The sequence below is a fragment of the Equus caballus genome, chromosome 6 (assembly GCF_041296265.1).
Source record: "Equus caballus isolate H_3958 breed thoroughbred chromosome 6, TB-T2T, whole genome shotgun sequence".
In the NCBI taxonomy this organism is placed as follows: domain Eukaryota; kingdom Metazoa; phylum Chordata; class Mammalia; order Perissodactyla; family Equidae; genus Equus; species Equus caballus.
This window is the reverse complement of record NC_091689.1, coordinates 4,469,477-4,484,655: the sequence shown is the minus strand read 5'-3', so window position 1 is coordinate 4,484,655 and position 15,179 is coordinate 4,469,477. Positions and strand designations below refer to the sequence as shown.

The window sequence follows — 15,179 nt, the reverse complement described above, 5'->3', positions numbered from 1 at the left end:
GTATTATATGATATTACGATGACATTACATGTGTGTTTTCAATGACTTTTCCCCAAATCCAAGGGAATACCTGAGACAGCAGACCATAGCCTGCCTCACACTAGTTAAGATGTGACAAATAATGTCCTCGGTATATATAGCTGCACAATTTAATTATGTCATAGAATTTCAAGGAAACATGATTTGGCACAATGTAACTAATGTGAGTCCCCAATAAATGTTAATTATTGTCAATAGTGTCAATATACTCTTGTTTTTTAGGAAAATGATTTTATCACATATGCCCGTATTGGCTTGTCACTGGGAACAAAGCACATCAAATGAATATGTATTTTCAGTGTATTAAGTCAGATTTTGATTATATCCTCACAGTCCAAATATTTTCATGATATAATTTAGTTATACTTTTCTCTTAAATGATCTTTTCCTGGATAAGTGCAGATTAGAAGAGATCTTTGTGTCCCTGTCCTCATTTCAATTTTGTGTTGTTCTTGACTTCACTCTTCTTTACTCTCTTGAGATGAACATAATTTCTGACATCTTACTTTGTGATTTCACCTCTCTGCTCAGATCCTTATTGGACCTTGCGTTTGCTCTCCCTGGTTCCTTCGACTTTTGATAGATTTCAACCTCTTTAAATGACAAGTCACTGAAGACTTCTGAGCAGAAGCACACATTTCTCATTATTCAATGAGAAAAATGCTTATGACATTAATTTCTCAAACACACAGAATTAAAATTAATTATAGTATATTCCCTCAAGAAATGGTCAAAAGGATAGGAAGGTCAGGTTGAAATTGTATTCCCTCAAACTGATGAAGTGTTTTCATTAACAGGGTCCCTAGTTTACACTCTTTGTCTCTTGTGTTTCTCATTGTTCCACTCATGATTCTTGTGCTTCTCTTAATATTAGTGTATTGCCAGACAGTAGCAGTCATGGAGAGAAAAAAATAAGTTTGTCGTACCAAGGACTTTAAGATGATATTGACACGTATGACAGTAAGATAGGTACTGATATTTATTTAAAATCAGGTTTACCTGTCTGTGCATAGAAAAGAACCTTTGGGCTGGATGACACAGGCAGTAAAAGGCAAGTGGCAACATATTTAATAGGGACAGTATAATATATATTAGTAGTTGTACAGCATTTCAAGACACCCTTTAACTTCTGTTATTAGAAAGTACAGCCAAAACTTTGAAATTTCAGAGTTCAAAGTTCACGGAGATGAATATTTGGATGCTAGCTCAAGATAATAAAAAGGGACTTTAGGATGTGAAAATGCTCATGAAAACCAAGTTAAAGCTCCTTTAGAACTATGATGTCAATGCAGATTCTGTATATCAGAAAGTATAAATTGAAATATTAATAGGCTTTCACATTGTAAAATGAAAAATTCTCATAATTGGGATCTTTTATTCTGTACAGTGTTTTTTTGTTTGTTTGTTTGTTTCAGTCTTTCTTTTTGAATTCTGACAGACCATACATGTTTTAATACCAAGAACATTATTGAAAACATTTTTAAAGAAGCCATCGCTATTAGTGTGATTCATATACCAGTCTGTAATGGGAACACAACTTAAAGATTGTTAATTAGACGAACTTGCTGTATTCTACATTTCAGATGTGTGATGGCAATATCATGAAACCAGTCCCACAAAACACACAATTATCTTATAGCTCTGGTATATTCATTCCTTCTGCGCTACAGAATTAATATCAAGTATTTTAAAATGAACTGTTATCATTTTCTTTATATATATATTCCATTTTTATTTCTTTATTCACAATTGTCATCTCTACAACTTTCATCTACCACAAATAAATCTCAAAAATTTTAAAAATTCTCAAAACTTAAAAAAGTTTAAAACCTTTATCACACTAGCAAAGGAAAGTTATGTTATCCAATAAGAGATATATATTCTTTATTTAGCAAAGGCTATCATTAAAGATACAGATGTAACTATAATTTTAACATTTTAAATGGACAGTTGGAATTGTGTGTGTTAAACATGATCAGCAAAGATAAAATATTTTATCTGATTGATAATGTTTATATTATTGCAAAAAAATGCTAATCACAATCAAATAATATCATTACAGAATGAAGATCATGTAATTGCAACAAGATGAATATATATTTCAAATTAATTGCAAAACCTAGAGAACATGAGGTAATTTATTAAATTATTATGACTAAAATATTTCATCAAAATGTTTCAATTTCATTTTTGCTAAAATTTTGTTCTACTCTACTCTCAATCATTTTGCCTTCAAAAAATCCAATTTACTTACCTTGGATGGTGATTCTAAGGGACATAAACTCTAAATTTTGCACACCACAGCCAGCAACTTGTGTTATCTATGTTAACACACACTTATTTCCTCTATTATTCCTTCCTTTACATATATGATAAATATAATGCTTCCAAGATATGATATAAAATATGAGAAAATATAACAATGTAATATATTCTGATGCAATATTAAGAACAGAAATTTACATAGGAGGAAACACCAAGAAACTAAAGTAGAAATAGAAAATAGTTTCAGAACAAATGTAAAGTTGTTAGCTTGGTCAGAAACATTAAACAAAAAGATCCTACCTGATGGATCAAAGTTCACCTCATTGCCAGGACTCGGACCTACATCAATGGACACAATCGGTAAGAGCTTCCGGAAGTCCCATAGTTTTGTAACTCCGCAGGCATCGCAGGATGCTATTATGTGACCCTTTAAAGTATTAAAAAAAACAGAGATGTATGTACATACATATATTGCATATATACGAATATATATGGTAACTCACAGACAAAAAAGATTTATGTTACAATTTTCTTAAATCCACAAGATTCCACTCCTTTAAAATAAAAAGTATTCATTATACTATTGTCTTGGACACAAAATTGTTATAAAATGATAATTTAAATATATAAAATCCTATAGTAAATTTTGAAAGATGATTTTTCAGGTAATCATTTTGATTCTTTTAATCATATGAGAAGATGTAATAAAAATATACACCCCCATGTAATTTGTCTGTATATACATGTCACATATCATACATATGAGATATGTGATCTACACATAAAAACTATCTATACACATGAAAATATTGCACTGAAAGTGCACCTCACTTTGTATGCCTGTAATGAGTTAGTATTGATAATTTATACCTCAGATAGAGTGAAAATAAAAACAGAGGTAGGAAAACAAATGGACACACGGAAAGAAGAGATTTTGTCATAGAAGTAGAATGCCCGGGGCCAGGTGAAATTGATGTCAAGGAAGCGATGCCTCTTGTGTTCTGTTAGACAAAATTATTAGAAATAATGGGGGCTATTTTGGTAACATGTAGGGGATAAGGAAGCAGGTAGTTGGGTAAAGGGGTTGGAAAACAAAAGGAAGAGTGGATGGATTCCAGTGATATGGGAACAGGGCGCATGTTTTCCCAGTGTGGCAGTAGCAGCCGGGGAGCATCAGTTCAGAGCTCACGGTCTGTCTACACTTCTCCTGCTGGACTCTCAGGAGACGTTTATTGAGCATCCACTTCACTCCAGAGACCAGGAGACAGTGTGAGTAAAAGGGATTTCTACTGTCCAGCAACACGTAATCTATACTCATTCCCATCATTCTGTCATTTAATTTCTGTGTCTGCTTACCAATTGAATATGAGTATTGACCACATCAGGCCCATATATAATGTTTATGATAAGTCATTATACTGTCTCCAATTAGATATACAGTTTCCCTTTCAGCTCAGCTTAATTCCTTTTACTGCCAAGTCAAAGATCATCCTCCCATTTCTTCCTAAAAATTCTAAAATGTTGAAGATAACTTGATTATTGTACAATTTTCCTTCTTCTCATTTTGAACTGGCTCACACAATTTTTTCTCATTTACCCCTTGATTTATATCCTTTCTATAAAAAAATGTGCATCTTGCATTACATTCCAAGTGGACTGTGTTTTTCCCTAAATACACCAATAATGCAACAAATGCCATTCGTTCTAAAATTCAGTGACTGTTGTCACTGGCAGCGCAATACAACCCCTTTACCCCCAATCTAATAAACAGGATGTTTAATCTTTTTTATTACTTAAAAGGAACGTGAAGAACCTGGAATGCTTTCAAATACGTAAACATGTAAGAATTGTGAAGAATTAGTGAATTTAATTTTGAGAAAAGAATAATTCTCAGGATTAGGAGGGATATTAAAGTTAGAAATTAGAAAGAATTCTCTCCAGATATAAGGCTTTCAAACATCTTTCAGAAGTCACAAAATGGGATCTTTTTCAATTTTGAGAAAAGAATAGATAAATTTTAATCACAATTTAATTTGGATGCACTTCTCATCAAAGGAGGATAATGGACCTGATGTACTATTCTTGTCTGGATTCTATGAACTAAAGACAACTTTAAAGCATGCTTTTCACCACTGAATAAAATTTGAGGAAATACACTAAAAAGATAAAATACTTTCATAATTTTGGGGAGGTGAAAATGAATATTTAAATAGTTCTAGTATTTTTACATTTAACTTTTACTGCTATCAAATGACCAATGTATAACAGTTTGATAAGATTAAAATAATAGTCAATACTTACTCAATGCTTTTAATGAGCCAAGAATTGTGCTAAATTATTTATTAATAAATAGTATATACTATTTTAAATAATTTTAAATACCTAACATCGTTTAGCCAGATTTTTCTATCTCCTAAGAAACTTAGAAGCCATGACAAAGTCTGCATTATGGTAAAACAAATATAATAACTTATTAAGTGGTAGAAATAAGTTTGTGTTCACATCTGATAACTGAGAGATAGTTAGTAGTGGAAGAATGATGTAGCTACACTTCCAGTTATCCAGCAAGGCAGAACGCAGTGTCTACAGGAGTGCCTGGAGCTCAAAAAATATTTATTACACCAGTAGAAGATGCATGCCTCACTGGAGCTTACCGAGAAGTTTTACTTCAGCCCAAGTTCTCCCACAGCAGTCTTAAGGTAAATGTTAGTTCTAACACTGGTGTTTCTGAGTAACTGTGTTAAAGGGAAGAGATAAAAGGTGCAGAGAATCCAGAATCAAAAACTTTGAATGTCCTCAAGCCCCTGTATCTCTCCTCCCATCTCAGGTGAACTGGACGGCCGTCTGCCAGTCTCTTTCCACAGAAGAAGAAGATACTAAACTTCTCTTAATCCAAACTGCAGAGTCTGAGTTTTGAGGGATGTGAGAATGGAGAGGTGTGGGAAAGGGATTAGCTGACAACCTGGGGGAAAAAGCAAATATTTTTATCTAGTACTTATGTCAGTAAGAAAACAGAGAGTAGGTATAGTTAGGCACTTAAACTAAGAAAGATAGATTTCAAAGAAAATGTTTTTTAGAGAGAGACGGAGTTATGTGGCAATCTTAAAAATAAGTAAACACTCAAGAGTTTGGGGAATCTCTCTAAAATGTAATTCTGGTTATGTCCATTGGTACCAGTGCTGATACCAAGGAGGGGAATGTAGTTGTGTAGAAAACTGTCACAGAAGTTCAAATTCACATAAGTGACTGTTTTTTGAGACACTGAATCCTCAGCACTTGGCATAGCTCCCGCAACATTTTTGACATTTGACGTTGAATAAATCATTGAACAAATGAATATAAGGGGAATAGAGAGCAATCAATGTCTACAGTATGTGATTTAAAAGGATTTTTTTCCAAATATAGAACTGTTAAATGAACTGCAGCTCAGAAAGAAATGTTTTTGTGATCACAGACGCAAATAGTTAAATAAAGTAAGTGGTATTTAGCCAAGTGGAGAAAGGGTACAGTGGAGATGAAAACGAATAGTCATGACTCCTGACTGCCTCTGTTAATCCTTCCTACTCCCAGTTTAAAGATCCTGTAGTGAGAAAACAGTATAGATGAAGGTAATTACAAGTTAGAGGACCGCAACATAAAATCAAACTGGCTTCACCTAGGCTGCTAGGAATATACTGGAGAAATATGTAGCAGTACGTATCAAGACTCACAGAAGTGTTATACTTTTGAAACTGAAATTGCTACTTTTGAAATTTATTATAAAATTAGAAAAAAGTTTTAATCAAGATTAAAGTAGAACTATTTAAAATAAAAAATGGAAACAGGTGAGATTTGTAATAATCTAATACGGAAGAAATAAACCTTGTGCCATTGTCGATCCAGAAAACTCCCAGAGGCACCTTTCATGCCAGCTTGATACCAACAGCACAGGGAGACAAGCGGACCGAACCGCCACCTCTCTGCACAGAGCTTCCAAGCATACTGACATATTGTAATAAGGAAAGGAGAAAATTAGGATGCTAAGGAGGTCATTTATAATTTAAATGAACAAGTAAAATACTATCTTCATAAGCCAATAGTATTCTTTAATATAAACATATTTTATGGCTTTATTTAATTTTCAAAAACAGATTTTACAAGCTTGGACATTACTATAAGTTTAGGGTTAAGAGGCAATATTTCTGGCAGGGTAAAAAATGTCATATAGTAATAAAATATTTTATACGAGAGTCCTTATGTCTTTATATTGCATGTCAGGAAGAAATACAGAGGGCCTTAATTTATAATGAAAAACAGGTCCAACGTGATTGTACCCTGGCCCTTCATCCTGATGAATCAGCTAAGTAGTTTCTTGGTTCAACTCACTAGGCAATATATATATATACCTTTATTTTCCCATCTTCTTTTGGAAAGTCAATTTACAGAACAACATCTAAGTAAGCAAAATATTTTTTGGTCCATGACGTTACTTCTTCCTGCAAAGGATCTTCAAGCCTGAATAACAGGATATATACAATGTTCTCTTAAAGAATTATACAGCATAATAAAAAGTTAAATGAATGATTATATATCAACTATGCACACACGAGAATGTTGTAAACTCTGTAAATGCAGGTGCTTTGGCTTAGCAGTGCATTCCTGTGACCTTGAATAGCACATAGTAAATCTTCAATAGATAATTACAGTATGAATGAATAAATATCCTAAATGAATTATTATGAAGCCATAAAACTAACAGTTACAGAAACAATGTAAAACATGGAAAAATTTATGCTAAATTGTGGTTATGCTGATTAAAAGTATATAATACATATGTAGAATGATTGAATGGGGAGATATGTTTATAAAAACCTGCCCTGTATTTTGTTTTGGGACTTTTTTTTTTTTTAAGATTTTATTTTTTCCTTTTTCTCCCCAAAGCCCCCCGGTACATAGTTATAAGTTCTTCGTTGTGGGTCCTTCTAGTTGTGGCATGTGGGACGCTGCCTCAGCGTGGTCTGATTCGAACCAACGAAACACTGGGCCGCCTGCAGCGGAGCGCGCAAACTTAACCACTCGGCCACGGGGCCAGCCCCTGTTTTGGGACTTTTTTTAGGGCAATTTTAGGTTCACAGCAAAATTGAGGGGAAGATACAGAGATTTTCCACTTACCTCCTGCCCTGCCCCCCCCCATACACAGTCCCCCTCATTTACAACTTCCCCCACCACAGTGGTACATTTATTATGATTGATGAACCTACATTGACACATCATAATCACCTGAAGTCCATAGTTTACATTATGGTTCATTCTTGGTGTTGTACATTCTATGGGTTTAGATAAATATACAGTGTCATGTATCCATTACTGTGGTATAAGATAGAGTATTTTCACTGCCCCAAACGTCCTCTGTGCTCATCCATTCCCCACCCCCCAAAACCAACCCTTGGTAATCACCGATGTTTTTACTGTCTCGATAATTTTGCTTTTTCCAGAATGCCATATAGTTTGAATCATACATATGTAGTATTTTCAGATTGGCTTCTTTCATTTAGTAATATGCATTTAAGTTTCCTCCACGTCTTTTCATGATTTAATAGCTCATTTCTTTTTAGAGCTGAATAAGATTCCATTGTCTGGATGTTCCACAGTTTACTCATCTATTCATCTACTGAAGGACATCTTAGTTGCTTCCAAGATTTGGCAATTATGAATAAAGCTGCTATAAACATTTGTGTGCAGGTTTTTGTGCAGACATAAGTTTTTAATTCCTTTGGGTAAATACCAAGGAACATGATTGTTAGATGGTATGGTAAGAGCATGTTTAGTTTTGTAAGAAACTGCCAAAATATCTTGCAAAGTGACTGTACCATTTGGCATTCCCTCCAGCATAGATTGAAAGTTCCTGTTGCTCCACACCCGCACCAGCGTTTGTTGTTGTCAGTGTTCCAGATTTTGGACTTTGGAATTGCTACGTAGTGGTATCTCATTGTTGTTTTAATTTTCATTTCCCTCATGACATGAGATGTGGAGCATCTTTTCATATGGTTATTTGCCATCTGTATATCTTCCTCTGTGAGGGGTCTTTTGACTCATTTTTTAATTGAGTTGTTTGTTTTCTTATTGCTGAGTTTTTAGGTTTTTGCATATTTTGGATAACAGTCCTCTATCTAATGTGCGTTTTGCAAATATTTTCTCCTAGGCTGTGGCTCATTTTCTCATTCTCCTGACACTGTATTCCTAGAGTAGAAAGTTTTAATTTTAATGAAATTTAGCTCATCAATTAATTCTTTCATGGATTGTGTCTTTGGTGTCATATCTAAAAAGTCATTGCCATACACTAGGTCATCTCGGTTTTCTCCTATGTTATCTTATAGGAGTTTTCTACTCCTACATTTAAGTCTGTGATCCATTTTGAGTTAATTTTTGTGAAGAATATAATGTCTTTCTCTAGATTAATTTTTTCGCATGTGGATGTCCAGTTGTTCCAGCACCATTTTTTCGAAAGACTGTCTTTGCTCCATTGTTTTGCCTTTGCTCCGTTGCCAAAAATCATGTATTTGTGAGGGTCTATTTCTGGGCTCTCTATTCTGTTCCATTGATCTATTTGTCTATTCTTTCACCAACACACTGTCTTGATTACTGTAGCTTTATAGTAAGTACTGACCAGCCTTGGTGGTCTAGTGGTTGAAATTCAGCACTCTCACCACCATGGCCCAGGTTTATTTCCTGGTCATGGAACCGCACCACCATCTGTCAGCTGTCACACTCTGGTGGCTGTGTATTGCTGTGATGCTGAAAGCTGTGACAGGGGTATTTCAAATACCAGCAAAGTCACCTATGGTGGACAGGTTTCAGCAGAGCTTCCAGACTATGACAGACTAGGAAGAAAGAACTTGTCATACACTTCTGAAAAAATGGCCATGAAAACTCTGTGAATGGCAGTGAAGTGTTGCCTGATATTGCACCAGAAGGTGAGAGGATGGTGCAAAAAGATTGCGGAGGGTTCCACTCTGCTGTACACAGGGTCACTAGGAGTTGGAATCTACTCAACAGCACCAACAACAAAATAGTAAGTATTGAAGTCAGGTAGTGTCAGTCCTCAAACACTGACTTTGTTCTTCTTCAATATTGTATTGGCTATTCTGGGACTTTTGCCTCTCCATATAAACTTTAGAATCAGTTTATTGATATCCACAAAATACCTGGCCTGGATTTTGATTGGGATTGTATTGAACCTGTAGATCAATTTGAGAAGAACTGACAGCTTTACAATATTGAGTCTTTCTATCCATGAACATGGAGTCTCTCTCCATTAATTTAGTTTTTCTTTGATTTCATTTATAATAGTTTTATAGTTTTCCTCATATAGATGTTGTACATATTTTGTTAGACATACCTAAGTATTTCATTTTTAGGGGTGCAAATGTAAATGGTATTAATTTTAAATTTCAAATTTCACTTTTTCCTTCTGCTGTATAGGAAAGTAATTGACTTTTGTATTAACCTTGTATCTTGCAACCTTGCTATAATCATTTATTAGTTCCAGGAGGTTTTTTTTTCATCAGTTCTTAGACAGTCATATTATCTGTGAACAAAGATAGTTTTATTTTTTCCTTCTTAATCTGTATAACCTTATTTCCTTTTCTTGTCTTATTGCGTTATCTAAAAATTCCAGTACAGTGTTATAAAGGAGTGGTGAGAGGGAACATGCTTACCTTGTACCTGATCTTAGTGGGAAAGCTTCCAGTTTCTCACCATTAAGAATGGCATTAGCTGTAGGTTTCTTTTTAAATATTCTTTATCAAGTTGAGTAATTTCCTCTATATTGCTAATCTACTGAGAATTTTTATCATGCATGGGTGTTATTTTCTGCATCTATAGATATGATCATGTGATTTTTCTTCTTTAGCCTATCAATATGATGGATCACATTATTTGATTTTTGAATGTTGAACCAGCCTTGCACACCTGGGTCATGGTGTATACTTCTTTTTTGTCGTAATGTATACTTCTTTTTATACATTATTGGATTCAATTTACTAATATTTTGTTGAGAATTTTTGCATCTACATGAAGAGAGATATTGGTCTGTAGTTTTCTTTTCTTGTAATGTCTTTGTTGGGTTTTGGTCATAGGGTAATGCTGACTTCATAGAATGAGTTAAGACATTGTTGCTATTCTCTGAAAGAGATTGTAGAGAACTGGTATAATTTCTTCCTATGGTTCTGTCTGTGGTTTTTAGAATTCACCAGTGAACCCTTCTGGGCCTGGTGCTTTTTGTTTTAGAAGGGTATTAATTATTGATTCAATTTCTTTAATAGGTAGAGACCTACTTAGATTTCTATTTCTTGTGTGAGTTTTGGCAAATTATGTCTTTCAAGGAATGGGGCCATCTCATCTAGGTTATCAAATTTGCTTTCAAGGCAGATCTGCTGGAAACAAATTCCCTCAATTTTTTTTTATCTGAGAAAGTCTATTTCTCTTTTACTTTTGAGGATAATTGTACAGTGAACAGACTTTGAGGTTGGCGTTTTTTTTCTCTCAAAACTATAAATATTTTACTCCACTTTCTTCTTCCTTTCATGGTTTCTGAGGAGATGTCAGATGTAATTCTTTGTTCCTCCATATTTGTGGGGTATTTTTCCTCTGTCTTCTTTCAGGATTTTTTTTTCTTTATCTTTGATATTCTGTAGTTTGAAAATGATATGCATAGGTCGATTTCTCTCTTGTTTTTTTTTGGCAATTTATCCTGCTTGGTATTTTCTGTGTTTCCTGTGGTTTGGTGTGTGACATTAAATTGAGGAAATTCTCACTCATTATAGTTTCAGGTATTTCTTCTGTTCCTTTCTCTCTTCCTTATCTTTCTTCCCATCACATGTGTGTTTCACTTTTTATAGTTGTCTCAAAGTCCTTGGATATTTTGTTCCTTGTTTTCAGTCTTTGTTCTCTGTTTTGTTTTTTGAAGATTTTATCAATACATCCTCCATCTCAGAGATTCTTTCCTCAGCTGTGTCCAGTCTACTAATAAGCCCATCAAAAGCATTCTTCATCTCTGTTACATTGCTTTTATCTCTAGTATTTCTTTTTGCTTCTATCTAAAATATTCATCTCTCTGTTAACATTGCCCATCCATTTTTATCATGCTGTCTACTTTATCCATTACAGCCCTTAGCATATTAATCACAGTTGTTTTAATTTCCCAGTCTGATAATTCCAACATTCCTGCCATGTCTGGTTCCGACTCTTGCTCTGTCACTTCAAATTGTGTTCTTTGCCTTTTGGTACATCTTGTAATTTTTTCTTGATAGCTGGATATGATGTACTGGGTAAAAGGAACTGCAGTAAATAGGCCTTTAGTAATATGGCTGTGAAGTGTGGGATGGGGGAAGTGTTCTAAAGTTTTATAAGTAGGTCTTAGTCTTTTAGTGAGTGAGCATCTGGACCATGCACTTTACAAATGTTTCTCAGTATTTTCTACCTTCCTAGGTGTAACAAGTTGGCTAGAGCGGTAACTTAAGTACTAAGTGTACAACTTAGGGAGTTGGCTATTTCCCTTCTCCCACATGGAAGCTTGAGGCAGCTGTAGTTGTGTATTTCCCTTCTCCCAGGTCAGTTAGGCTCTGATAATACCCAAGCAGATTAGGCTCTGCATATATTTTTTATAATGAGTAATAATGAGTAACTTGTTTGGAAAATCCTTTAATATTTTATATGTAAAAAATAACTGGAAGCAACTAAATTATTCAAAAAAACAGTTATATATTATTCAGACTTAATTGCCAAATATATTACTTTTTATTTCATGACACTTTAAAAATAAATACAGGAGAATCATAATACCTTATAGTTTATCTTATAGTATACCCATAAATAATATCACAGTTGATTCTCACCATTACATGCTGAGTCAAAAATTAATCTTATCTCACAATATGAAACTAAATAAATTTTAGAGGAATTAAATAATTTATTGATGGACTTCTGGTCGAGATAGTCTAGAGTTACAAAATGAGACAATGAAAAAATAATAGCAGTTAACACTACCTGGGTAATTACTATATGCCACTCAGGGTTCCAAGCATTTGTGTATATATATATATATATATGTACAAATATCAAGTAATCCTAAATAACAAAATTAAACAAAAATACTGTGGAATAGGTTACATTTATCACTTCCATTTTATGGATGAGGAAATTGAATGACAGGAAACTTAAATAACTTTCCCATGACCCATGCAGTTAAATGAGGAAGAGCCAGGATTTGAGTGTATTTGGCTCCAGGATCTGCGTTAACCACTAAGTCTCAAAGTCAAAGTTGGGTTAAAAAATTATTTTTAAAAGTATACGGTCTCCAAGAATTTTATGAAAGAACAATAGGAAGAATACTTGTTATAGAAAAAAAACCAAACAAAAACACAAACACAAAGTACAGAATAGGGATGAAACTGCAGACCTCAGACCTCAGCTCCAGGTTTAGAAGCAGGTTCTAGTTACTCAGGTTCTGTAGGGTAGCAGACACTAAAAGCACTTTGTGTCAGATGGGATATAAAAGTCAACCTATTGTTAAAACCATGGATAGTGTAAGTTTTCCTGAAAATATGAAACTGACAAAAGTTGCTGGCTAATGCTGTTAGAAGCTACAATTTATATGAAGTTCTATTTTTAAGGAATCTGAAGTTTATACACAGTCTCATAACCTGGACCTGAAACAAGTAACAGACTTCGGTGTCTGGATCTGTGGTTTTCAGTACCAGAAGGCAGGATTCCTGAATCATAAATGTAGCACTAATCCTGAGATACACTGGGGCTATTGACCTGGGAGACCTGGGACAAAGGAAATAGCAACAATACTGAAAGCTATGGGGAAGTAAGCACAAATAGAGAACAAGATAGACAAAGGAAGAGAAAAGAGAGAACCATTCCTCATACACTACACAAAAGAAGCTACAAAAATTTTTCCATAACATATAGGGAGATCTAAAGATAATAAAGATAGTCAATAATTGGATGATGAAATTAATCTGTGCACATTAAAATTACAGAAAGACTGAAAAGGATTTTAAAATAAGTATGTCTCAAGATTTTAATGAAGAGCTAATACTCGTTTATAAAAAAGAAATAAAACAAAAACAGTCTAAAGTCATCTGAGAAAAACCAAGAGAACTGAAATGTTAGACATTAAAGAAAAAAGGCTCAGTAGATAGGATGTATTTTAGACTAGACAAAGTTGAAAAGAGAGTTAGTGAATTGGAAGATTCCACTGGGAAATTCCAGCTAAACTACAGATGTAGAGATAAAAGAATGAAAGCATGCAGACCGTTAAGAGACATGGGGGTGTATGGAGCTGGTTATTCCAATATGTGTCTAATAAGTATTACAAAAGAAAAGAATAGATAGACAGGCAGAAAAGCAGTATTTCAAGGTGTAATGGCTGAAACTTTTCCAGAATCAGAAAAAGACATATAATATAATAATAGTGCAGTTCAAGTATTGAGCATGATGTATAAAAATAAAATCACACCTAGACACAATGTAATGAAAAGTATGGACTATTACGGATGAAAAAAATGTATCTACATTACAAAAATTATAGATTATCTATAAAAGAATGACAATTATATTGATAACAAAAACAGATGTTAGAACCACTGGAATAATGTCAACCTAATAATGTTCAACCTAAATTTGTTTACTTAGCTGAATATGACTCTGGAGTAAATGTATTTTCAGACATTCTGATTTAAAAAGTTTAAATCTAAATACCTTATGAAGAAAACTATTAATAATTATATTTTACCACAACTATTAATAGTTGTATTGTCAGAAGATATAATGGTGAGAATAGGTATTGGCCATAAAAGAGAAAATGCCCAAACCAAATCCTAACTCTAACCCCAGTCTAACTTTAAGCTTATTCTTAATTTAAAAAAAACAACAAAATAAGTTAAAAAGAAGTAAGAAAAAAATTAATGGAAAACACAGTAAGTTGTGACAGCAATAACTCCCAGTGTATAAATAATCACACATACACACAAACACACAAATGGGATATGCTTAGTGCTTAAAAGTAAGAGACAACTAAAATGATTTAAAAAATAAAGAATATAACTATGTGCAACTTACAAGACAAACATTATAAACAAACAACAGTAATAACAAAAATAAATAAAATACTCAGAGTGAAAATAAAGGAATTGAATTACTAAATATTAAATTAATAACAAGCTAGTAGAGTAGTATCAATGTCAGAAAGAAAGAAATTTAAGTGAAAAAAGTCATTACTAGAGCTAATTGCTGGAGAATAACAGAAGGAATATTCTAACAAGATATAACAGTCAGAAATTTTTATGTAACTAAAAATAAAGTCTGAAAATATAAAACAAAATTTGCATAACTATAAAGATAAATTATAATTTTCCCAAATGAGGCAAGATTTTAATACATGTTTATGTATCACAGATCATACAAAGCAAGCAAAATTTAAACCAAAAAAAGCTCGATCTAAAGCAGAAATCAATATTTGTCCAATACATAATATATAATATCATCAAATGTATGTGAAATATTTATAAAAATGCACATAATAAGCCACAAAATAAGTCTCAAGAAATGTCAAAGAAGAAATGTCATAAGCTCACATTCTTTCACAATGGTGCAATTAAATTAAAAACTAAAAATTACACTAAAGTTTAAAAAAAAGTTTGGAAGCTGAAAGAAAAATATCACAACATAAATGATAAGTTTAGAATTAATTCAAATGAAGGAATTCATATATTTGTTGACTGAAGCTGAAGTCATCATTACTGGAAATTCCTGGTTTTATGTGCGTTTTATTTAAGATATAAAAGAAATATGTTAAAAACCCAACTGAAGATGTTATTCTTTACTAG

At 33.3% G+C, this 15,179-nt stretch overlaps 1 protein-coding gene across 7 annotated transcripts in view; it reads right to left on the bottom strand.

The window, feature by feature from the left end:
• SPAG16 (sperm associated antigen 16) overlaps positions 1–15,179 on the bottom strand; it is a 1,027,170-nt gene that overhangs the window by 238,816 nt on the left and 773,175 nt on the right. For all 7 annotated transcript variants that reach the window (XM_070269235.1, XM_070269234.1, XM_070269236.1 and 4 more), the window contains one exon: positions 2,605–2,731. In XM_070269235.1, the coding sequence (XP_070125336.1) occupies positions 2,605–2,731 (127 nt within the window). The remainder of the gene's footprint in view (positions 1–2,604; positions 2,732–15,179) is intronic.